This window comes from Castor canadensis, chromosome 10, assembly GCF_047511655.1.
Source record: "Castor canadensis chromosome 10, mCasCan1.hap1v2, whole genome shotgun sequence".
In the NCBI taxonomy this organism is placed as follows: domain Eukaryota; kingdom Metazoa; phylum Chordata; class Mammalia; order Rodentia; family Castoridae; genus Castor; species Castor canadensis.
Window position 1 is genome coordinate 115,719,958 of NC_133395.1, and position 25,307 is coordinate 115,745,264.

Below are 25,307 nucleotides of genomic sequence, written 5' to 3' on the forward strand. Positions count from 1 at the left end.
CAGCCCCAGTTTCGTTTAGTGGCAAAAGACGACAAACTATGTGTCAATTTCTGTCACCCCAATCCCTGACTGAAGAGCTACACAGGAGAGCTCTGCTGTTGTCTGCAAGCTGAATCTAGAATGCCCCCCAAATCAGAACATTTCTCAAGCTGGGGAACTTCATAAAATGCAGGTCCCTATTGGGCTGGGGATGGCCTCCATTCTGCTCCTCCAACCAGACCTCAGGTGCTGCTTGTGTAAGGTCGCACGGACCACACTTTGAGGACCTCACTGGGAGACATGCAGAGACTTAAGCAGCCCACCTCCTACCAAATTCACATTTTCTACCTTCCTACAGACATGCGACAAGTGGTGATTTTTCAAGTTCTTATTTCCAGGCTCTTGTCAGAACCTCAGCATGTTCAAGTTATCTGATTAATAGTCAATAGGACAAAGCTCCTGAAGGAAAACTGCTGAGATTCTATCAGCTGAAGAAAACCTGGCAGCTCTTCCCTTGGCAGAAGTTTCTGGAATAGCTCTGGATCACCTGAGGTAGAAAGCCCTGAAGCCTCCAAGACCACCACAGCTGCAACAGGTCGCCGTCATTCACCCTTATTCTCACTCAGGGACGCTCCTCTCCCTGTCATGGGCAGCCAGCCCACTTCAGGTGCAGCCATAACTCCTGCCAGCTGTGGCTGGGGTCCTCTTGGGGACTTGAGCAGTCACAGGTTGCACCTTCCCCACCTCACAGACACCTTAGGAGAATCATTCAGCTGAACCTAAGCATGTTTCAGTGGCTGGAGTTGGCTGCTCTGGCCTGTCACACAAGCAGTGCCCAGTGGTTAATTGCTCATGGGGCCTCCTCACTGTGGCCACCAAAAACCCTGCAGCCCACTGACTGTGAACAGCTGTAGTTGCATGCATTTGTTCAAATAAACACAACTCATAAAAGATGAGAATGTTCATGACTCCTCCTGTTGCTAAACTGGAGATTTTAGAGATTGGGTTATTCTAGAAATAATACCAGTGCTAACAGCAAGGAACAGAAGGCAGCTTAAGGAAAAACACCCAGAAAGCAAACTGTGTTTCTTCTGATAACATGTACAGAGGTATGTATAGATTTTTGGAGAAACTGGACTATCACTACTAAAACTAAAAGTTAATTGAGATACTTGGGCTGTCTTCTTACTGTCTCAAGGTAAGGATTTTGCTTGTTTTTTTTTTTTTTTTTTGGCAGTACTGGGGCCTGGACTCAGGGCCTTGTGCTTGCTAGGCAGGCACTTTACCACTTGAGCCACTGTACCAGCCAGGATTTTGTTTCTTATTCTTGTCCACTGACACATTTTTTTTTTAACATTTGTCCTTTGAGCTCAGTAGCAAAAATATTTCTTACTATATGAAGAAGGCTGGGGCCAGGCATGGTGGTACACTCTTATAATCTCAACTACTTAAGATGCAGAGGTAGGAAGGTTATAGTCCAAGTCTGGCCAAGGCAAAAGCAAGAGGCCCTATCGGAAAAACAAACTAAAAGCAAAAGGACTGGGATTGTGCCCAGTGGTAGAATGCTTCCTAGCAAACCCAAGTCCCTGAATTCAATCCCCGGTACCTTAAAAGAAAAAAAAGAAGTTTGGGGTTATTAAATAGCAAAATTACACATCAGAGATATAGCAGGCAGTTTAATCTTGAAACAAAAACCCTAAAATAGAAATATAATGCAAGTGGTTAGTGGAGGGGAAGAGATTTGCTGAGCAGATGTTCAAGTAGCACATTCAGTAGAGGGAAATTGATGAACCGCACCAGGATGACAAAGGAACCGAGGTGTAGAAGTTACTTCCTGAGCCACGGGTGTCGGGAGGAAAGAAAAAGTGAATCAAGGACAAGTATTTTTGTGGCACATATGCTAGGCCTCTTAGTCACTCTGGATAATGAGAAGAGCATATTTTTAAAAAGATGAAATCAAGACTGGAAGAATAGGCAGCAGAGGTTTTTTATTATGCTTTGAGAACAGCAAATTTGATCTCTTTGTGCCAATTCTGCACACTGGAATGGACTATTCCAGTCTAACCTTCAAGCCTTTTCCCTCCTTGAGAAGTTTTTGAAATGGCTAGTAAGACTTAGTGGTGCCTGGCAAAGGTTCTTCCCAAGAAAAACGGGTTAGGTTTTAATGACACAAATTCTAAGATGGGAAACACACTGTGGGTGGAAGATATTTTTAAAAATCAAGTTTCTCTTTGACCCCTGCTATAGTTTGGATCTGAAATGTCACCAATCTGGCACTACTGGGAGGTCCTGGAACCTTTACAATGTACCTGGTGGAAGGAACTTGGGCCCTTGAAGGACATATTGGAACCCTGGCCCCTCTTGTCTTTCTCTTTGCTTCCCACTCACTATAAGATGAGCAGCCTTCACCACCATGTGCTCCTGCCATGGTGGGTTGTGCTGCCACAGGCCCAAAGCATCAGGGCCAAATAACCATGGACTAAAACCTCTGAAATGGTGAGCCAAAAACAAGCCTTTCCTTCTTTTTTTGTCATAGTGAAGGAAAACTGACTAATGCAACCCACAAATTCCTTTTTTTTTTAAACTGGGGTTTGAACTCGGGGCCCATGCTTGCTAGGCAGGCGCTCTACCACTTGAGCCACTCTACCCACCTTACCCATAAATTCCTAATACAAGTTTGCAATCTATAGTCCTTTAAGTTTCAATAATAAATCAAAACTAAGTGGAGAAATACATAGATTACTACATTAGGTATTTTTCCCTAAGTGATATTTCTAAGTTTTGTCCCAAGACTATTATCCAGAGTCCATTAAAAAGCATAATTGACTTGGCTCACACCTGTAATTCTAGCTACTCAGGAGGCGGAGATCAGGAGGATCGAAGTTCGAAGCCAGCCTGGGCAAATAGTTCTGGAAGACCCTATCTCAAAAATCCTTCATAAAAAATAGGGCTGGGGGAGTAGCTCAAGGTGAAGGCCCTGAATTCAAGCCCCAGTACCACAAAAAACAACAACAACAAAAAAACTCTTAATACTTTGGAATGTTAACTTTTTTCATCCATGATGATTGTTTTAGAGCCATGATTTCCCTCCTGGCTGAGCACGCAGTACCCACTTTTACTAAGTTGCTTGCCTCCCCTCTCAACTATCTAAGGAAATTTTATGGGTTTTTTTTTTTTTTTTTTGGTCATAAGAAAAGAAAACAAAAATTCCTCCAAGTTTACTTTGACCAAGTTCTCACATATGAAACTCCTCCACAAACACAGGTCATATTTTAAAATTCCACCTTAAATTGCCAGGTCATTGCCTTTCTGACTTAGAGTTCATGCCGTTCCCTGTCACAGGAGATTTTTTTTTTAATTCATATGTGCATACAATGCTTGGGTCATTTCTCCCCCCTGCCCCCACCCCCTCCCTTACAATCCACCCCACCTCCTCCCTTACTACCGACCCCACCCCCTCCCTCACCCCCTCACCCACCTCACCCCCTCAATACCCGGCAGAAACTATTTTGCCCTTATCTCTAATTTTGTTGAAGAGAGAGTATAAGCAATAATAGGAAGGACTAAGGGTTTTTGCTAGTTGAGATAAGGATAGCTATACAGGGAGTTGACTCACATAAATTTCCTGTGCATGTGTGTTACCTTCTAGGTTAATTCTTCTTGATCTAACCTTTTCTCTAGTTCCTGGTCCCCTTCTCCTATTGGCCTCAGTTGCTTTTAAGGTACCTGTTTTAGTTTCTCCGCATTGAGGGCAACAAATGCTAGCTAATTTTTTAGGTGTCTTACCTATCCTCAGCCCTCCCTTGTGTGCTCTCGCTTTTATCTTGTGATCAAAGTCCAATCCCCTTGTTGTGTTTGCCCTTGATCTAATGTCTGCATATAAGGGAGAACATACGATGTTTGGTCTTTTGGGCCAGGCTAACCTCACTCAGAATGATGTTCTCCAATTCCATCCATTTACCAGCAAATGATAACATTTCATTCTTCTTCATGGCTGCATAAAATTCCATTGTGTATAGATACCACATTTTCTTAATCCATTCGTCAGTGGTGGGGCATCTTGGCTGTTTCCAATACTTGGCTATTGTGAACAGTGCTGCAATAAACATGGGTGTGCAGGTGCCTCTGGAGTAACCTGTGTCACAGTCTTTTGGGTGTATCCCCAAGAGTGGTATTGCTGGATCAAATGGTAGATCAATGTTTAGCTTTTTAAGTAGCCTCCAAATTTTTTTCCAGAGTGGTTGTACTAGTTTACATTCCCACCAACAGTGTAAGAGGGTTCCTTCCCCCCCCCCCCCCCCGCATTCTTGCCAACACCTGTTGTTGGTGGTGTTGCTAATGATGGCTATTCTAACAGAGGTGAGGTGGAATCTTAGTGTGGTTTTAATTTGCATTTCCTTTATTGCTAGAGGTGGTGAGCATTTTTTCATGTGTTTTCTGGCCATTTGAATTTCTTCTTTTGAGAAAGTTCTGTTTAGTTCACTTGCCCATTTCTTTATTGGTTCATTAATTTTGGGAGAATTTAGTTTTTTAAGTTCCCTATATATTCTGGTTATCAGTCCTTTGTCTGATGTGTAGCTGGCAAATATTTTCTCCCACTCTGTGGGTGTTCTCTTCAGTTTAGAGATCATTTCTTTTGATGAACAGAAGCTTTTTAGCTTTATGAGGTCCCATTTATCTATGCTATCTCTTAGTTGATGTGCTGCTGGGGTTCCATTGAGAAAGTTCTTACCTATACCTACTAACTCCAGAGTATATCCTACTCCTTCCTGTATCAGCTTTAGAGTTTGTGGTCTGATATTAAGATCCTTGATCCATTTTGAGTTAATCTTGGTATAGGGTGATATACATGGATCTAGTTTCAGTTTTTTGCAGACTGCTAACCAGTTTTCCCAGCAGTTTTTGTTGAAGAGGCTGCTATTTCTCCATCGTATATTTTTAGCTCCTTGTCAAAGACAAGTTGGTTATAGTTGTGTGGCTTCATATCTGGGTCCTCTATTCTGTTCCACTGGTCTTCATGTCTGTTTTTGTGCCAGTACCATGCTGTTTTTATTGTTATTGCTTTGTAATATAGTTTGAAGTCAGGTATTGTGATACCTCCTGCATCGTTCTTTTGACTGAGTATTGCCTTGGCTATCCGTGGCCTCTTATGTTTCCATATAAATTTAACGGTAGATTTTTCAATCTCTTTAATGAATGTCATTGGAATTTTGGTGGGAATTGCATTAAACATGTAGATTACTTTCAAAGGTGATTTTTATTCTTAAAACCTCCACTTCAAAACTGTAGTTCATCCCGGTGCCAATGGCTCATGCCTGTAATCCTAGCTACTCAGGAGCAGAGATCAGAAAGATCATACTTTAAAGCCAGCTTGGGGAAATAGTTTGTGAGAGCCCCTATCTTGAAAACACCCAACATGAATTTTTTTTAAAAAAGGGTTGACAGAGTGGCTCAAGCAGTAAAGCGCCTGTGGCAAGTGTAAGGCCTTGAGTTCAAACCCCCGTATTGCCTTCCTAAAAAAAAATTGTAGTTCAAATATTTGCCTTCATACTTTAAGTTTTCTTCCCCTCAAATATAAAGATTATGTCTGCACCCTGTAACATGGGAAAGTCAAAAAAATGAACAAAACATATCATTTTTAACCTCATTACTAAAAAGAAACCGTTATTATTATTTTGCATGTTTTCTTTTAGTACTTTTAAATGATTTTTTTATAGCTAAGATCACAAACATATACAATTTTGTTTCCTTCTTTTAAAACATCAATACACCTGGGTGCAGTGCATCACACCTGTAATCTCAGCACTCAGGAGGCTGAAGCAAGAAGATTACAAGTTCAAGGGCAGCCTGGGCCTCACAGCAAGACCCTGTCTCAAGAAAACCCAAAACAACAACAATGAAAATAAAACCAAACATACCAATAAACATTTGCCACAAATTAACACTCTTCCTCAACATTCCACTAGAGCTTGTAACATTCCCTCCTAAAAAATCAGCTACACCAGTGATTTCACATTATCGGACATTTACAGTTTTTCCATTTTTCCTATCATAACTGCAGTTGCACTAAACATTTTTGTGCATAAATCATAATCCACATCTTTGGCAACTTCCAGAAGTCACTTCCTAGAAGTGGGTCAATACCATAAGTATATTGACAGTTCTTGACACAAAAAGCCAAACTTCTGTCCCAAAAGACAACCAGGTAACATCACCACTGAACACCTGGACAATCCATGTACTGGTCCTTCATCAGCATCTCAAGTTAGCACTATTTAATAAGTTGATTAATTCTGTTTGGGAGAAATGACACTTAAAAAATGTCCAATCCTGGCTGGTGGAGTGGCTCAAGTGGTAAGAGTGCCTGCCTAGCAAGTGTGAGGCCCTGAGTTCAAACCCCAGTACCACCAAAAAAAAAAAAAAAAGTCCACTCCTTAGATCCTTAGACTGACCTACTGAAGTCAATGATTTCAGTGCTACTTCTATATCAAAATAATCCTTGATTCCTCCAAGCATGTTAATTTTTCTCACATCCAAACTGCAACCATGAGAGGAATGTAATTATTTGTTGGAAGTTTTCATTGGGCAACTAAGGTGCCGATGGCAGAAGCCAAGAACAATCAGTTCATACCTGACTACGATTGTTCAAAGAGGTCAATGAAATTCAGAACCAAACCAATCACCAAATTTCACAAGAGGTGTAAAATCTGAATTACCATAAACCCACACATATCAGAAGGATGACACAAAGAATGGTCAAGAATATAGGAAAGCACACTGAAAATTCATTCAGGTGCTTATTTTTTTGTGGGGGGGGGTTTGTTGTTTTTTTTGGTTTTGGTTGGACTGGGGTTTGAACTCAGGGCTTCACACTTGCAAAGCAGGTGCTCTACTGCTTGAGCCACAGCTCTCTCTAACATGTGCACTCAGTAGTAAGCTATCTCTCTCTCCCCTTTTCAACAAGTTGACCCTGAATGAATTAAATGTCTACCCAATACAACACAACTGCACTTCCCTTAAATCAGAGCTGTGCTTTTACCAAATCCTCATCTTTCCATAAAACACTAACCAGCTCTGTTCCTTTTTTTTTTTTTTAATGTGATGTTAGATCAAATCAGCCTGAGGACAGAAAAGCACAGTACACATCGGCAGTATTCTGAGGCACAGAATGTTCCTTCCACCCTGCACGTGTTAAGCAAGAGCTCTCAGAAGCCAGTAGCTCACGTTCCAAGGCAGCATCCAGCCAGGTGGTTTTATCACCAACTCCACCTGGAAGTTGACAGTCACAGACAGGCACAAAAAGCCCAGGCCAGGGCTTGTGTGCATGGAGATCTGCAGGTTGGACAGCAAGAGAGAGGCTGGGTGGAGAATGACAAATATGGCAGCCCAAAAATCAAACAAGAAAAGAATTGTCATTGTCATGCTTCTATAGAGCCGTTCAGCTTACAAATGGGTCCTTATGCCATCCTAATGAGTGTTTGCATTTACAGCAGATTCACTTCAATGACAGAAGAAGGGCACATTTGGAAGATATTCATTTTCAGTAATACAAAATGTTTTAAGTATAAGGAGGAAGGAAGTCAAACAGGTGTGTGCTAGCCATCAGTGAGAGGAGCAAAAGACATCTAATATTCAAGAGGCACCCTGTGACTAAATGTCACACATTAAATATGCACAATACTTGGGAGGGACTAAATATACAAAGGTATGAAATATAAATGAGCACACAATACACATGAGACCATCACTTGGTTAACCATTGGAGACAACCCATTCTGGCTCCATGTGTCTTCTGCCCAAAGAGAATAAAACAAACAAACAAAAAAATAAGAAACACCAAGACAAATAACAAAGACATTAGGCAGCAGTCAATTCAGCTAACTAGCAAAAAGCAGCTACTGACCAATTAGACTTGTGCTTGAGTCTTTGATGAGGTGTGGGCCACTGACCCAGGGCACTTTTTCTGTCAGTGGGCTTCTTGCTTGAATTTCAACTCTGGTCCTCATGAATCACATTATCAGTGGAGACAGCTGATGTGGGAGAGGGAGCAATGGGACACATGGGACAGACACATTGCCATGCTGAAGGCCAGGTGTCAGGTTTTGTGGTCCTTCCACCTGCCTGCATTATCTTCCCCCTTACTTCTCCCTGTGTGCTTCAACTGACTTAATGAGCAGTGTGACTGGGGCATTTATAGAGCAATCACAATTGAGAGTCACAGTGAGTAAAACCCAGTCTAATCCACCAAATAGGCCACACTGACTGAAGAGAAAGACTCTGATGGGAAAGAAGGAAAGTCACTAATCCCCAATCCCAGCAGAAAATCAAGAACATTAATCTAACATGGGGGAAAAAAGGAAACAGAGGGGAGAAATTTCAGCTTTTGGCAAGAAAGCTTCGAAGTAGGTCTTCCCCTCTCCTCCCATGCCTTCAATTAGCATAAGGGTGTTTTGGAGGCAGCAAGGTCACTGCCGTGATGGTGATGGTGTAATAACGGCTAAATCTGACTACAGTGAAAAATAAAAAGTTCTGTGAAATCTACATGACAAAACCACAACATGATACTAGATTGATTCTTGGACTGCCTTCCATTGAAAACCCCTGACTAAACTCTACTACTTCCCAATATTCTAGAAATGACCTTGAGCCATTTCACAACAGAATTTCAGGACCTGCTATTACTATGGTTCATCTACAGGACTATCATGTTTTATGTGGATTCTTGCTGACAGGGGCTATTCTTGCTATCAGGTCAAATAGTCAGAGTTTTTAGAAAAAAAAAAAAAGTTAATAATTAGCAGCTTCCATTCCAAGGAAGAGAAGCAAGGCTTTGGGTCCATGTGAATTCAGAACTCTGGATCATGAGACTGAGAAGAGTTTTGTAGACAAGAATGTTTTGCATCAGCTTTAGCCTCCCTCCTTTTTCTAGAGACTGCCCCCTCATGTTACTATGGTTACCATAGGAGATACCATGGTGGTGCAACAAACAGCACTCCCTGACCACTGCTGATTGGTCCAGGACTGTCCACCTGTGCCAAGTTGGACCAATCAGAATCCCTCCCTAGTAATAGTGAGGATGTCTCTGCAGATGCTACTTTGCCACTGTATGGGGAAGTGGAGTTTCTGGGCACTTCTCTGAGCTCCACTGCATTCCATGAAGTATTTCCCATACCTCTGTATGTTTAAAAACTCTCTCTACTGCTTTAGACAATTTGAATTCCTGTCACTTGAAATGAAGACTTCCTACTTAACCATGGAGGCCAAAGTAAAAGCATCTTTTACCCTGCCTAACTCTGGAACTAAAAAAAGAGACTAGTGGAAGTGATAACCACAGAAAATAAATAAAGACATTGATAAATTCTGTCTCCCTGTGTGCAAAATCCACAGAACTTAACACACAAACCTGCTATAGCACCACAGATCTGGAGCATAGTCAGAGAAAGAAACTGCTTTGAAGCTAAAGATGAGCTTTGGTATGCTTGGCATATTTTCGGTGTCAACAGCCTAAGGTGACAGGAGCTTTCTTTACCATCAGCATCTATACCCCTACTGCCTGCAAGGAATGACACAAGCTGGACTAAGCAGAAACTGGGTGTGATCAGTTTTTCCTTCATAGGGGCAGCTCCTACCTTTAGAAGACACTCATGTCAGGTGTAAGGGAACCCTCACTGTAAGGAGCTGCACACTGAACTCCATGGGAGACCTTATTCTGTTCACTTTGCACATGGTCTACTAAGAAGCCTAACACTGGAAAAGATGACTTTATTGTCCATCCCCATTTTGCAAATAAGGGACCTGATGATGTTCTCAAAAGTGTCCCATCTGAAGTTCCCAATCTGGCGTCCGGACCCCAAAGTACATGACTTTTCATCACTTAAACTTGATGATTATTACAGTGTAACAAAATTATTAATTAACCAACTCCTTAATTGATGAGGGTTCCTGGGGATGATTCTGGCCTCAATTTTTCCATCTGGAAACTGGGAACAACAAGAGTATCAGTAAACTCAGAGTCTGGACTGTCCAGGGGCAGGAGAGAGAAAAACCCCTGGTCCCAAGTGTACACGGAGTTTGCCCTAGACTATCAGGGAGACAGAAGTTGGTGAGACAGGGTGTGGCAAATGCCACGAGACACAGAGTGTGCAGGACCTTTCTATGCATCTAGGTTTCATCAGTTCCCAAATGCTTTGCACAACACATATTCAATGATGCCCCTGAGTTCTAAGACCCCAGACTATTTTTTTTGGAGGGGACAGTACTGGGGTTGAACTCAGGGCCTTGTTCATGCTAGGCAAGCACTCTACCACTCGAGCCACACACCCCAGTTCTTTTGCTTTTAGCTTGCTTTTGGTTAGGGTCCCACACTAAGTTTGCCCACCTCCTGAGTAGCTGGGATTACAAGTGTGTGCCATGATATCTGGCCCTGAACTTTTAAAAATAAGCCTCTTCTCACTTGTGGAAGCTTTGGGTTACAGATCTTTAAAAATTATTGTGATTGCTTATTGTTTTTTCTGTTTATAAATGCAATACATGCCCTCTCCAGAAAATTCAGACATTACAAAAATGTTACCCAAGTTCTGGAAGATCTCACCCACCCTGAACTGTCAGTCAAGGGTGTTATTTCCCCAGACTTTTTTTAAATGTATATTTTAATATACTACTTCCATGTAAAAAGGCATTATTTTAGTTGGTTTCATGTGTTTAAATCTACACATACTTATATTCTTTGGCACCATTTCCACATACAACAACCACATTTGCTCTGAGGACAGACTGCCTGGATTTAAAACTTGAATCTACCATTTAATTATTGTGGGTTCTTGGGATTGTTCTGGTCTCAGTTTTCCCATCCAGAAACTGGGATAATAATAGTGACTCCTAAATAAGGCTTCTAGAGGATATGATGACTTGTAAAACACTATGAATAGTAGTGAGCACACTGTAAGAGTTAAATGAATAAAATACATTATTAATGATATTGTTTTTATTACTTTTGGCATTTTAAAATATTTTTAGGCTGGGCATGGTGGTGCACATCTGCAATCCCAGCTACTCGGGAGGTGGAGGTAGGAAGATCATGAGATAGAGGCCAGCCTGGGCAGTTACTGAGACACTATCTCAGACACAAAATAAGAACAAAAGGGCTGGAGTGGTAGACTGCTTCCCCAGCAAGCACAAAGCCCGGGTTCAATCTCTAGTACCACACGTGCAAACACAGAATGAAGCTATTAGTTAGGATGAACAATGTGACTTTGTTTACTGATCTTGTGTATTTTCTCTGGGATGAGAATCGGTTCCTCTTCTCCTATTGGGTTTTAAGATTTGTATTATGTTCTGTGCAAGAATGTTCTGTGTATTAGGGAGGTTAGTATGAGATGAATTTTGCAAACGTTTTCTCCACTTGCAAATAATTTCCCATGGAAGAGAAATTCCAAAAAGATGCTGCTCAAAGACACGGGCTTGAGAATGAGGGGAGGTCAGGTTCAAATCTAGGCTCTGCCGCTCAGCTGTTTTGAGACCCTGAGCCAGCTACTCTCCTCTCTAAGTCTCTGTGGGACAACTGATGAATGGATTAAGAAAATGTGGTATATATACACAATGGAGTTTTATTCAGTCATAAAGAAGAATGAAATGATGTTGTTTCCAGGTAAATGGATGGAACTGGAGAACTTCATGTTAAGCAAAGTAAGCCAGGTTCAAAAGGTCAAAGGTCACATGTTTTCCCTTATATGTGGAAGCTAGACCTACAAGTTAAATGTACATATAAATATGTATGATCATATATATTTGTGCATATACACATTTACATACAGGGAAGGACAAAACAAAATTGCATTATTGGGTCTGTCTCAGAGGACTACAGGAGGGAGGAGAGGTAAAATGTAAGAGAAGATAATATAACACAATGCACTGTAAGCTTTACATATTACGGGAGCATGGTGACAGAGAAAGAGTAAGCAATGGGGAAGGAGGTTAATCTGATTAAAGCATGATATATACAGGTCTGAAATGCCAAGGCAAAACCTCCTTGGACTATCAATATACTTTTAAAAAAATGAAAGACAGGAGGTAAAACAGGTCTTTTGGTGGGTGGGGTGGGGGGAGACACTAGTGGGAGGGGGGAAGGAATAAGGAAAGGGGGAATGAGGATGAACATAGTGGATGTATTTTATATTCATATATGGAAGTAGAAGAATGAAACCTGTTGAAATTGTTCTAAGAAGAAGGGAGGAGGGAGAATGATGGAGGTGGTAAATCTAAGCTATATTGTAAGCACATATGTAAATGTTACAATGTATCCCATATAACTATTATATGTGAATAATAAAAATCTCCATGGAGTGGGCAGGCTTCGAACATGGTCCCTAAGATCCTCATCTTTAGGTACCTCCTAACATAGCCCCTCCCCTGGAGGGCAGGCAGAACCTGAAACTGTCACAGGACATCGCCCATGATGAGATGAGTCGTGAACTCTTATATCATCAAAAGGGAACGTATCTGGTGCCCTACTCTACTCTGGTGACCCTGGAAAGGAATTTGGCTCTTCCTGAAGTCAGGGAGAGGATGTGACACGGAGATCCTCCATTGTGGGCTCTGAGAATGGAAGGGGCCACCTGGCTGGGACCTGAGAGTGGCCTCCAGGAGCAGACAGCACCTCCCAGCTGACAGCCAGCAAGGGCATGCCCACCTCCTGGCAGCCACAAGGAAATGAGTTCTTCCAACAGCCAAAATGAGCCTGGGAGAGGACTTTGTGCCTGGGCAAGGCCCAGTCTAGAGTGACACACTGATTTCTGTCTCATGAGACCCTGGGCAGAGAAGTCAGCCACACCGAGCCCTGGCTTTTGAGCTACACAACTGTGAGTTTTTGACAAAACTAGGTTTGTTTAAGCTGCTAATTTGTGGTAACTTGTTCCTCAGCAATGGGAAATTTACATACCTTATTTCCTCATTCATAAAAAGCATGGGCCTCTTGGATGGTTCTGGCAAGTATTATGTGCACAAATTACTCCACAGAGCCTGGGTCACGTAAGTGACAGCTAGGCATTGTTCCCTGGGATTAATGGAGTTACTGCTATCATGTTAATAATTATCATTACAAAACAAGGTTAACTAATCATTTTCTTCATAACTGTAATAGGGAAGATTAAAACCTTTAAGATAAAGTTCAAGGGAATAGGACTAAATTAAGAGGAATCCTGGGTAAAGAAAAATTAAAGATAAAATATTCCCTTGTTTGTAGCCCTTCACGTCTAACCTCCTTTGAGAATTATATATTGTCATTTTTCAGAGGGAGGGGAGTTGTTGGTACTGGGGTTTGAACTCAGGGCCTGGTTCAGTGCCTGCTTTCTAGGCAGGCACTCTACTCTTGAGCCATGTCTCCAAGTGCTTCTTGCTTTAGTTATTTTTCAAATAGGGTCTCGCTTTTATGCACAGGCTGGCCCGGTCTTTGATCCCCATATTCATGCTTCCCAAGTAGTTGGGATGATAACTGTGTGCCACTACACTCAGATTTTTTATTAGCTGAGATGGGGTCTTGCTATTTCCCAGATCCAGTCTTGAATCACAATCCTCCTGATCTCTACCTCCTGAGTAGCTAGGATTATAGCAGTGAGCCACCTCAGCAGGACCCCTTGCCTTGTTTTAAGGAGGCAATATGCATACTCTCTTGGCCTGGTGCAAGAAGTCCTGGATTCAAATGCTGACTCTGCCACTTACTATACTTTTAAGCAAGTTAGCAGCTGTAGGGCTCATACCCTTTTTTTTTTTGGCAGTATTGGGATTTTGAACTCAGAGCCTCATGCTTCCTAGGCACGCCCCCAACCCTTTCTAATTTTGTTATAGTTATTTTTCAGGTAGTTTCATGTTTTGCCTGGGGTAGCCTCACACTGTAATCTTCCTACCACACCTTCTTCATAGATGGGATGACAGGTGTGCCCATGTCCAGCTTGTGGGTTGAGATGGGGTCTCACTAACTTTTTGCCAAGGCTGGCCTAGAACAGTGATTCTCTTGATCTGTACCTCCCCAGTTGCTGGGATTACAGGAATGAGCCATTTACCCTTGTTTTCTTTTTTTTTTTTTTTTTGAGTCTCATGTGCTACCTGCTTTCTTTATCTTTAAAATGGAAATAAAACAATCAGCTCTCAATATCCACGGGTTCTCTGTCTGTGGATTCAACCAACTGTGTATCAAAATTACTTGAAAAAAAAACCAAACCACCAAAACCCTGCACCTGTGCAGAACCCATGCAAAGTTTTCTCTTGTTCTCTAAACAATCCAGTATGACAACTACTTCCATAGCATTTGCTTTGTATTACACACTACACAAACCTACAGATGACGCAAAGCACACAGGAGGACATATGTAGGTTATATGCAAATATCATGCCATCTTATACATGGGATTTGAGCATCCAGGGACTTTGATACCTGGAGGGGGGGGGTCCTAAAACTACGCCCCACAAATACAAGGACAACTATACTATCTACCACTCAGGAATCCACAGCCTGGTCTGGAGCCAATGTTCAATAAACAGAAGTAAATATACAAACTGAGGGTGTGACCGATGAGGTAGCTTGCTGGCTTCTTTCACAGTGCAGAGGTTATAAGGCCACAATAGACACTGATGTCACTCCATGGAGTTGTGAATTTTAGAGTATCTCAAACTGACCTTTGAGAAATTCAGACAAGTGAAAGGTTTGCCAGCTTCCTTTCAGACACAGGCCTGGGATGAATGAAGGTGGCATGGAGCAGGCCTACTACCAGAAGACAAGTCCTCAACTCTTGCTTTGAACGAGACACCATCGGGAGCAGTCACCATTAGTTCCTGCCTGTCGAGGAACTGGACTCTCTTTTGGGAGCAGTACCAAACCACTACTCTGAGCTGCTGCCCCTTTCCCACCTCAAGTGATTCTAGCAGAGCCACCTGCAAAACCCTGGCTCCCGGCCGCAGTGATTGGCCAGCCTACAGCTGCATGGTTCAGGCCAGGACAACCTGTCCTACACTGGGCTTTCATCTGCACACCCTTGAAGCAAAAACTGCTCTCTTTCCTCTGGAAACGTGTGGCTATTCATGCCCATCCTGTCCCTCCAAAAACGACAATGTGGTGGCTGAAGTTGTGTGTCTGTCTGTCTCTCTCCCTCCCTCCCTCCCTGCTAACAGGAGAAGCTATACAAAATACTTTCACAAGGATGGAAACTCTGAGCTCAGCACTTCCCCGGCCAGATGGGGACCAGATGTACAGCGTGTACCTGACAGAGGAGCTGTCTGGGAGCAAGCCCACCCCCGCCCAGGTCCCATCTCCCCAGCTTTCTCATGCCTCCTGTTCTGTTCTGATTTTACTCTGCCTTCCAGTGCTCCCTCCAAGATCTCCCCAGCCCACACCACCTTCTCAGCTCTCTCAGTGAATGAGTCTCAGCACCCCTAGTCTACTGGGTGGTAAGAGTAGCATCACTCCTTCCAGGGACTGGAAAGATCATGGGCCATCACAACCACCCAGCTCCTTATCTCCTTACAAGCATGGGAACAGGGCAGGGAAGGTGGGGCTAAAGACATCTGAAGACCTGAACAGTGGCAACCTGGAAAAGGGCTAAAACACTATAAATAGAGAGGCATGTAATGGGAGCATCACTAGCTCTGCCTACCCATCTCCACAGCCAAATAACTCCAGCAAAAAGGAAAACCACAAATGCAAGTCCTGAAGCTTTGAGGACCAATGGAGGTAGTCATAAATGTTTCCAGGGAAGGTGAGGAGGAGGTGCAATAAAAGTCACTCTGTAAATCTTTCTTTAAAATTATTCTGAAATCTGGCTGGGTGTGGTGATATACAACTGTAATCCCAGCTACATAAATAGGAAGAGTGCAGTCCAAGGTCAACCGGGGCAAAAAGGGCAGGCCCTATCCAAAAAAATAACTAAAGCAATAAAGGGCTGGAGGCGTGGCTCAGGTGGTAGAGCACCTGCTTAGCAAGCTCGAAGCCCTGAGTTCAAAACTTACTACCATCAACAAAGTTATTGTGAAATGTCATTTCCCTAAATGGCTTCTCCTAGCCACCTGTATCTTCACCCTCATCTAAAGCAACATGGCTCTTCTTGTCTTTTCCAAGCCATTGCTCTCCACAGTGACCCCATGCCCCCCACCTTCAGATCCACAAATGTGCAGGACCTGGGTGAACAAACACAGGATTCTTTTTCTTTCCAAGCTAGAGAGGAATGGAATTGCGAACGCTTATAATAGAACGGTTTTCTCTGCCACGTATATAAATATGGAAAATTTGCTAGCACGGAGATTCTAAAACCTTCCTTTCTAAATAGAAGGAAACAAAGTGTTCACAGAAACGCTATGTTCTAGGACCTTGCCCGAGAACAGCACGAACAGCCTGCTCCAACAGACCTGCTCCGACAGAAAACCTATCAGCCAGAATATGCCTCAAACAGCCTCATCCTGGCATTCTGGACCCTTCGTCAGCTTCCATAACCATCCTGACAACCTCAAAGCAAGTGCATGAGGGTTTCCACTTGGCCAGCTTCCCTTCCACGTGCTGTGGGTTCTAATCCAAGGTGAGAGGGATGGGTTTGGCCAGGCCCCCAACATCCCCCCACCCCCGGGAACCTCTTAAAGCCAACTTCTCTAGCTTCACCAAGAAGCTCCAGGGCCAGAAGAAATCAAAGCAAGTGAGACCAATATAAATAAACACAGCAGCTAGACTTTAGTCATTCAAGCTAACACTGGTTTTTAATTAATTAACTTATTAATTAATTTATTTATTTTTGCTGCATTGGGGATTGAACTCCGGGCCTTACACATGCTAGGCAACTGCTCTACCACTGAGCTACACCCCAGCCCTATCTACTATTTTGTGACACGGTCTCACTATGTAGCCCAGGTTGGCCTTGAACGTGCAATCCTCCTGCCTGAGCCTCCCAAGTGCTGGGATCACAGGATTAATGATCAACCCCATCTGAGAAGTTCTTGTGAGCTGCTAAGAAGTTGATAGGAACCTGAAATCAATACTACCTTAGAGTTCGACCCTCCACCACTGTAATTAGCTAGGGGCAGATTTTCCCCTTCAGTGAATTACTAATTTTAAATATTACTGTTATTGTAAATTTGGCAAGAATGAGGCAAACAAATTAAAGCAAGTATGTACCTACCAGGTTCCTCTGAGCAACAAATTTTACAAACAAGAATTGTTGTAAATTGTGCTAAAAATTTGCAAAACTGTTTTTTTCTCCCCCTCATCCCTTTCTCTTTTTTTATTTGTTGTTTTTGTTTTTGTTTTTTTTTGAGACGGAATCTTGCTATATAGGCTTACCCCAAATTGCTACCCCCACCTCCTACCTCCACCTTCTGGGTAGCTGGGATTACAGGCATGTATCACTGTGCATTCTATATACCTTCAGCATGGAACTTCCAATCTCAAATTTCAGTATATGGTAACTAAGCACAATGATTAAAAAAAAAAGTATTGGGGTTCTTGGGAAGGGTCTTAGAGAGGCAGTTATGACAACTTTCTAGAAGAGCTGATACCAAAACTCAGATCCTGTGGATGAAGTGGGTGGGCCAGTAGCAGCATGTGCAGGAGTGCAGGGCGGGCAAGGAAGACAGTGTCTGGGTAGGTCTGGAGGTGACTTAGCTCTGAGCACTTTCTCAGACAGAAGGGATTTTCCTCCAGGTCAGTGTGAGATCTTACTTTAGCACACAGTAGAACCTCCATGCACTGTGACTGTTACTGTTATCATCACAATTACGTCACAGGAGACCACCTCATGTCAGGAGCTCCACCTGATCCCTCTGCCCTCCTGGCAGAATTTGAGGGTTCCCTGTAAAGTCTGCATCAAGATTACAGACTTCTGGAAAGCAAGGTCCCCTGGAAGGCACAAATCCACACTGTAACAGACTGTGCATCCCCTTCTTTTTCCTTCCAGGTTCAAGGACAGCAGCCCAGGGCCCACCTCACCAACCTCAACGCCTTGGCTTCTTTAAAGACACCCACAATGTTTGGAGCAGGCAATGACAGCAGATGCTTGCTGGGCCACTTAAGCCACCACCGCCATGCAGGGTGGCATCCCCCAGGGGTGAGGCAGTGACAGGATATTGTCTAGGTGGAAACTTTATTAGTTATGCAAACCCAAAAACAGTGTCCTCTCTGGATGCCAGAGTGTCACCTGAACTGGACATTTACCACAGGGCACCAGGTCACATACTTACCCCTCTGAAGTTCCAGGTCTTGGGAGAGGGAAACACGGGAGTGTGGTTCTGCCGCTGTCGCTTAGGCCTGGAGGAGGAAAAGGACACCGCATTTGTCAATCACGTTAGGTGATTAGAGGAAGTCACTGCTTATCAAAAAGAAGGCCACGAGGAGAGGTGGCCCAATCTCCCAGGAAGAAGGCCTAGTGGCCCATAAAATAGTCAACCTTTTACCCAGAAAAATAAAACAAAGCCTGCAGTGCGACCCAGGTGCAACCAAAGAGTCAGACCAAACTCCCCGTCTGCCTTCATTTCTCACACGAAAACAACTCCCAGTGGCTGTCATCAGGTGATGTTTATGGCTTTGGCTCAGCCTGGAACTTTCCCTCGCTGTACACACACGAGGGAATCCTAACATCTCCCATGATGGCCATGCAAGCCCCAGGGTGTTTTTGTTTTGATGGTGCTGGGGCTTGAACTCAGGGCCTTGCCAGTGCTAGGCAGGGGCTCTTATCAATTGAGCCACACCACCAGCCCTTTTTAGTTTGTTTTTCATACAGGATCTCACACTTTTGCCTGGGTTAGCCTCAGACTATGATTCTGCTACCTCTGCCTCCTGAATACATGGGATTCCAGCTGGGCACCACCATGCCCAGCCTGAGCCCCAGGTTTTTAAAGGCATAAGCGATAGGCTATGTCACCCCTGCCAAACAAGTCCACACTTGTCCCCTCCCCCAGGAAGCTTAGCATGAATCCATCTCTTTAGAAGTAGTGTGGGCATTATAGGAGCTCCGAAGCACCTGATTTCTGTCTTGCAAAGGGACTTACATTTGGGGGTTACTTTTCCCGATGCTTATATGAAGTGATAAATTCTCCCTCTACCTCAAAATGTAATGCCTGTCAATATAGATACTCAGATCTCAGGTTAGCTGAGAAGCAACCCTGAAAGAGGTCCACCCTAGGCTTTTCCTGAGGCCTTAATCACTGAAGTCCCAAAAGGTGCTACTGGGTACGTGGCTACCACCTTTGCCTTGAGCTCTTTGCTGTATCAGCAATGATGCAAGCAGACAGCACCCAGGGACCAGAGCCCAGCCTGTGCAGCATGTCAGACCTGGATAACTATCTTGGTTGTACCATATGAAAGAGATAAATACAATAGTGCAAACAATGAGAAATACAATAATAACTGCGGCAAACAGGTATTGACTGCTCACAAAAGCATGTGCTAACATTTGACACAGATAACTCCACGGACTCCCGCCATTACTATACCCATTGAATGAATAAGAAAACTGAGCAGCTGGGGCCTCAGCTCAGTGGTAGAGCACTTGCACAGCATGAGTGAGGCCTTGGGTTCGATCTCTAGCACCGAGAAAGACAAAAACAGAAACCCCTGAGACCAAGGGCTATTAAGTAACTGAATTATGACCACACAGGTGAAATCAGGATTCTTTTTTTTTTTTTACTTTTATTTATTTTTGTAATTAAATTAAATTAAAAATTTTTTTATTATTGTTGTAGTGGGGGTACACTGTGATATTTACAAAAGTTCTTACAGTGTATCATAGCTGAATGCACCCCCTCTGTCATTCTCCTTTATCCCCCTTTCCTGGAATAATTTCAACAGGTTTCATTTTTCCATTTACATACATGTGGTACAAAATATTTCCATCATATTCACCCTCCAACCCCCTTTCCTTACAGAAATCAGGATTCTGATCCCCGCCTGACCTCTCACCCCGAGGTGTGTGATCCAAACATGAGATTAACTTCTTGAACTTCAGTTTTCCTGTGTGCAAAACCAGGGGGGCTAAGGCCCACTGTGCTGAGTCAGGATGACACAAGGACTCAGCCTCCACTGCTGTCACTGGCCAATTCTCACCAGATGTCAGCATGTCACCCTCCTTCCCTTCCACAGCCTGGCTCCAAGAACAGCATCCAAGCAAGGACGCAGTGATGCAGGTGTGACAGGCAACTCAGCCACCGCCTGTGGGAACTCCTGCCACACATGCCTCTGTCCCAGGTCCTTCCTGCTCACCTCCTCCTCACCCACGGGTACCACACAAGCCAGGCAATAACGTCTGGAGACAGACAGAGAACACGTGGGTGGCTGCGCAGAGTTAACACTCTTCTCTGTTAGGAACACCATGGCCTAAGTTCTTCTGAAAAGGAATTTCTGCCTTAGAACAGAAACACTGGATTTCAACAATACTTCTCCCAGGTTATTTTTGGGGTGTATATTTGATGTCCTAATTATTATTTGATGAGCTGCACTGCTTCCAAAGCAACAATATATTTCAGAACATTTTGGATAAAGGTGCCCTGGTTTCAATCCACAGAGGGCACACCCAATGTTATCACAAAAAATTAAACAGTGATTCAGTAGGGCTATGCCAACACCTACATAAACCTAAGTCCTAAAGTAACCTTATAAGATAGGCTGTTATATTATGTTAACACATGACACACAGCTAGTGTTACAATGGTGTTATGAAAAATACTTATATATATATTATCATGATCTCGTATACTTTCAAGTAAATATTATAATTTTATATAACATATAATATTATGATACAATGAAGGAATATTATAATTACCCCGAAACCAAGGTCCAGAGAGGGTGAACCACATGCCAGAGGTCACACAGTTGGTAGGTGGCCAGTTGGGGTTCAAACCCCATGTGTCCACCTCCAGATCCCTTTCAGACAGACAGAAGACCCTTCCACCCAGACAGGGCTGAGCACACATTAGGAAGAAGACAGCCTGGGGGTTCCTTGGGGGACGACAGTGGTTTCACAGGGCCTCACAATGTCCAGTCTCACAGCCAAAGAAAAAGTGTTGGAGTCAGTCTGTCAATCCAGGGGTACAACTTGGGTGCCCCCTGTCAGCTGGGGAATGGCCAGGAGACCTACGAAGAGATTCCCTCACTCATTTCTAGATCCCAGCCCTCTTGCATCCCTCCACCACTTCCCTTCTGAATTCTAATCCTAAGAATCACTTCTCCCTCCTCCCCAATCAGACCCTACACCCCCCGGGGGGCTTCAGCCACCAGATGCAGGGGACAAGAGCCGACCTCATGAGAAGATCCCTTCATGAGGCTAGCAAGGGACTCTGGCAGCAGCCAGCATGCCATGGAGAAGCCACCAAGGCCAGGTCCTCACAAGGGAGGAACCCATCAACCCTGAGGATTTCTTCTGTTTCAGAAGCAACTTCTTTACACAGTCAGCAAAGGTCCAAGCAATGAAATGACACTTGGTTCTTTGTGTTTTCCAGACACAAAGGCACACAAAGGAGCCTCTAAACAGGGTTGTTGTCGTTGGTGAGGTTCACGCTGGAGGGCCAATGACAACACAGCCACAAATGCCACAGGATGGAATCCTGGAAAGAGACTCCCCTCTTCCTGTTCTAACCAACTTCCCCCCCCCCCCGCCCCCCCCCCCCCCCCCCCCCCGCTTCTCTCTCCTGAGACCACTGCCTTTGCCAGCATCACGTATCTGTTTTAATGTCTGAATTCTCAACCTGGAGCACCTTGCTGACAAAACTTTCTTGTTACTCCTTTTCTTTTCCCTCTCTGTATTGTGAGAAGCCACCCAGGTACACTTGATCAGAGACAGCTGTGCTGAGCAGATATTCTTTTTTTTTTTTAATTTTATTATTCATATGTGCATACAAGGCTTGGGTCATTTCTCTCCCCTGCCCCCACCCCCTCCCTTACCACCCACTCCGCCCCCTCCCTCTCCCCCCCACCCCCTCAATACCCAGCAGAAACTATTTTGCCCTTATTTCTAATTTGGTTGAAGAGAGAGTATAAGCCATAATAGGAAGGAACAAGGGTTTTTGCTGGTTGAGATAAGGATAGCTATACAGGGAGTTGACTCACATTGATTTCCTGTGCGTGTGTGTTACCTGCTAGGTTAATTCTTTTTTTGATCTCACCTTTTCTCTAGTTCCTGGTCCCCTTTTCCTATTGGCCTCAGTTGCTTTTCAGGTATCTGCTTTAGTTTCTCTGCGTTAAGGGCAACAAATTCTAGCTAATTTTTTAGGTGTCTTACCTATCCTCACCCCTCCCTTGTGTGCTCTCGCTTTTATCATGTCTGAGCAGACATTCTTATTCTGCTTAGACCACCGAAGAAGGTGAGTTTCAAAACCACTGGGATTCCACCTCACCCCAGCCAGAAGGGTGATCACCAAGAAAACCAACAAGTGATGGAGAGAACACGGAGGATGAAGGAACGCTCATACACTGTTAGGAATGTACGTTAGTGCAGCCACTATGGAAACCTACGTGGAGGCCTATCAAAAAACTAAAATTAGAACTACCATATAATCCTATACCACTCTTGGGCACATATCCCAAGGAACCAAAGTCAGCATACAATAGAGATATCTGCACACCTATGTTTATTGTGTCGTGTCACAACTGCCATCAGCCAAGTTATGGAATGAGCCTAGGAGCCTGTCAATGGATGAATGGGTAAAGAAAAGGTGGTATATATACGCAATGGAGTATTATTCAGTCATAAAGAAAAGCAAAATCATATCATTTGCAGGAAAAAGGATGGAATGGGAAATTGTGTTAAGCAAAATAAGCCAGACCCAGAAAGACAAGTATAATGTTTTCTCTCATATGTGGAATAAAGACTTTTTTTTTTTAAAAGAATGAAAGTAAAAGGGAGACTATTAGGGAAGAGGAAGGGGACCAGGGGAGGGGGAGCAAGAGAGGATGGATCAAAAAGGTAGAAAAAGGATGCATTAAGCATATTATAACTATTTAGGAATACACAAAATTCAGTGTTTTCAGCCACATACCTTTGTAGGAAAGATTGCCACTGCAGATGAAAAGGTTGTATCCACCACAGAAGAGGAGTCACATGTGGGAGGGGAGGGAAAAAGGGACTGGGAACCCAGCGCAAGGCCCTGGGCTCCCTCCCCAGCACTTCACACAGAAGCCTGTGGTAACTTCATTTGTTCACACGCATACAGTCTGAAGCAAACAGGGCCACACGTGATCCTTGCGTGTGGAGAGTGGGTACAGAGATGAACATGCCATAAACACCCAGAAGGAGCCGTGCGTATGCAGGGGAGGGCCCCATGGGACACGGCCCAGCTGCTGGCAGTGACTGATTACATAGCTGGGGTGGAGTCTGTGGCATCATGGTGGACACTGTCCACGTTATGTATTTTTAAGCCTTTTATGATGAAAATCCACTGTGCGTGAAGTGAAATTCCAGTAACATTTTATCAGAAGGCCCTGGAAGGTGGAGAAGGAGGCCAGGAGGCAGGAAAGGAGACTGAATAGGTGGGCAGGGCTGCAGGAGGAATGGGTGTAAGTTGATTATGGGGCAATGGGGTGCCACTGAGGGGTTATAAAGTGGGGGTGACAGAACGAGATTTGTTCTTTAGACAGACCTCTCTGATAGAAAGAGGAAAGAGGAGGGGGTCCAGAGAGAAAGCCAAGAGCTGAGCTGGGATGGTATTGCTGGTGCCCATGCTCCAGGTACCCTGCCTCATCCCCGTGTTCCAAAATTCTGAGCCCAGAGACATCGAAAGTGTCCACATGGACATCTCTCACCCATTCTCCACCCTGTGCCAGTTTTTAGGACAGCACTATTTAATAGAATTAGCATATGTATATTTGGCAAAGTGTCTGGCACACAGCTGGTACTATAATAACTATATCTAAAAGGTATACATTAAATGTCCATGAACCGACAAATGAACAAACAAACTGTGGTACAGACACACAAAAGAATATTACTCAACCCTAAAAAAGAGCGAGGCACTGATACATCGTACAACCAGGAAGAACCTTGGAAACATTGTACAGACTGAAAGAAGCCAGGCACAAAGGGTGACATGTTGTATGATTCTGCTTATAAGAAAAGTCCAGAAGAGGCAAATTTATAGTTACAGAGGAGACTTATGGTTATCAGAGGCTGGGGAAGAGAGAGAATGGAGACTGGCAACTTATGGATACAGAGTTTCTTTGGGGTGATGGAAAGGTTCTGAGTTAGGTAGTAGTGATGGGTACACACACTGTGAATGGATTCGATGCATTAAATGTCCATGAATCATCACACACCTTAAAATGGTAGTTATAGCAATGGTTAAAACCAGTATTTTGTGTGTATCTCACCATAAGTTTCTAAAACGTGAGAGTGACATAAAATATTTGTAGGCAAAATTAAAGATACGTATTTAATGTGGAAAAAAACCCTTCCCATAATAATAATATAAAATAAAACGGTATTAGCTACTCCAGAAGAGAGAATTTTGTAATTAAAAATGAAGAGCGAGCATTTTGTGCAGCCTGAGAATGGGTGCAAATGGCTGAGTTGTAAGTTTATCAGCAAGTGGGAGGAATCAGCTCTGGGAGAGAAGTGAGTGAGACACACTTACTTGACTCACCCAGTGGTGATAAAATCCCCACACCTGCTGGCTTCCTCCTCCACCTCCCATTCTGCCCTCTCTGCCTCCCCACCCTGTGCTCAGAGAGCCACAGCAACACCTGTTCTGTCTTCTGCTCCCACCTCACAAGCCATTTTGCTGTCTCCCTTTGGCACCTTAGCTTCCTGCAAAGCTTGTGACTTTAGAACAACCTGGCCTGAGTGCGGTCCTTCAGAAGGACAGCTCCCAGTCCCTAGGAGGTGCCATAAGGGGCATTTCTGCCCAGTGCTTAGGACCGTAGATGATGGGAGAATGTCTTCATGAACAGGAAAGCACATGCAAAGGACCTGGGGCAGGAAATGCTTGGCACAGCTGAGAGGCAGCAAGACGAATCTGGCAGGAACGGGTGAGGAGTGGACCGAGAACAGGACACAGAAAGAGCAGGAAGTAGAGTGTAAAGGGTCTCTGCACGCCTGCAAGGTCACTGGATTTCAGTGTAGGTAAGATCGGAGGCGTGGGGGCGGGAGGAGGCGTTCTGAGAAGAGAAACAAGGTCTAAGTTTTAACAACTATCCTTTTAGCTCTCAATGCCATATGGAGAGAGCTGCTCTAGGGGGCAGGACTGGGCAGGGAGGAGGTGAGGATGTTGCTATGGTGGCTCAAGTGAGTGGTGACAGGGACCTGGACCAAGGTGGTGGCAGGGGTGTGGTGAGAGGTAGTGGAATTATGAACGTATTTGAAGGTAGAGGT

General features: G+C 43.9%; 1 protein-coding gene across 4 annotated transcripts in view; it reads right to left on the reverse strand.

Moving 5' to 3' along the window:
- LOC109681673 (rho guanine nucleotide exchange factor 3) overlaps positions 1–25,307 on the reverse strand; it is a 299,591-nt gene that overhangs the window by 188,993 nt on the left and 85,291 nt on the right. For all 4 annotated transcript variants that reach the window (XR_012436325.1, XM_074044006.1, XM_074044008.1 and 1 more), the window contains one exon: positions 18,190–18,256. Coding sequence is in view for 3 of the 4 variants with exons in the window: in XM_074044006.1 (XP_073900107.1) it covers positions 18,190–18,256 (67 nt within the window). In the remaining variant the exon portion in view is untranslated. The remainder of the gene's footprint in view (positions 1–18,189; positions 18,257–25,307) is intronic.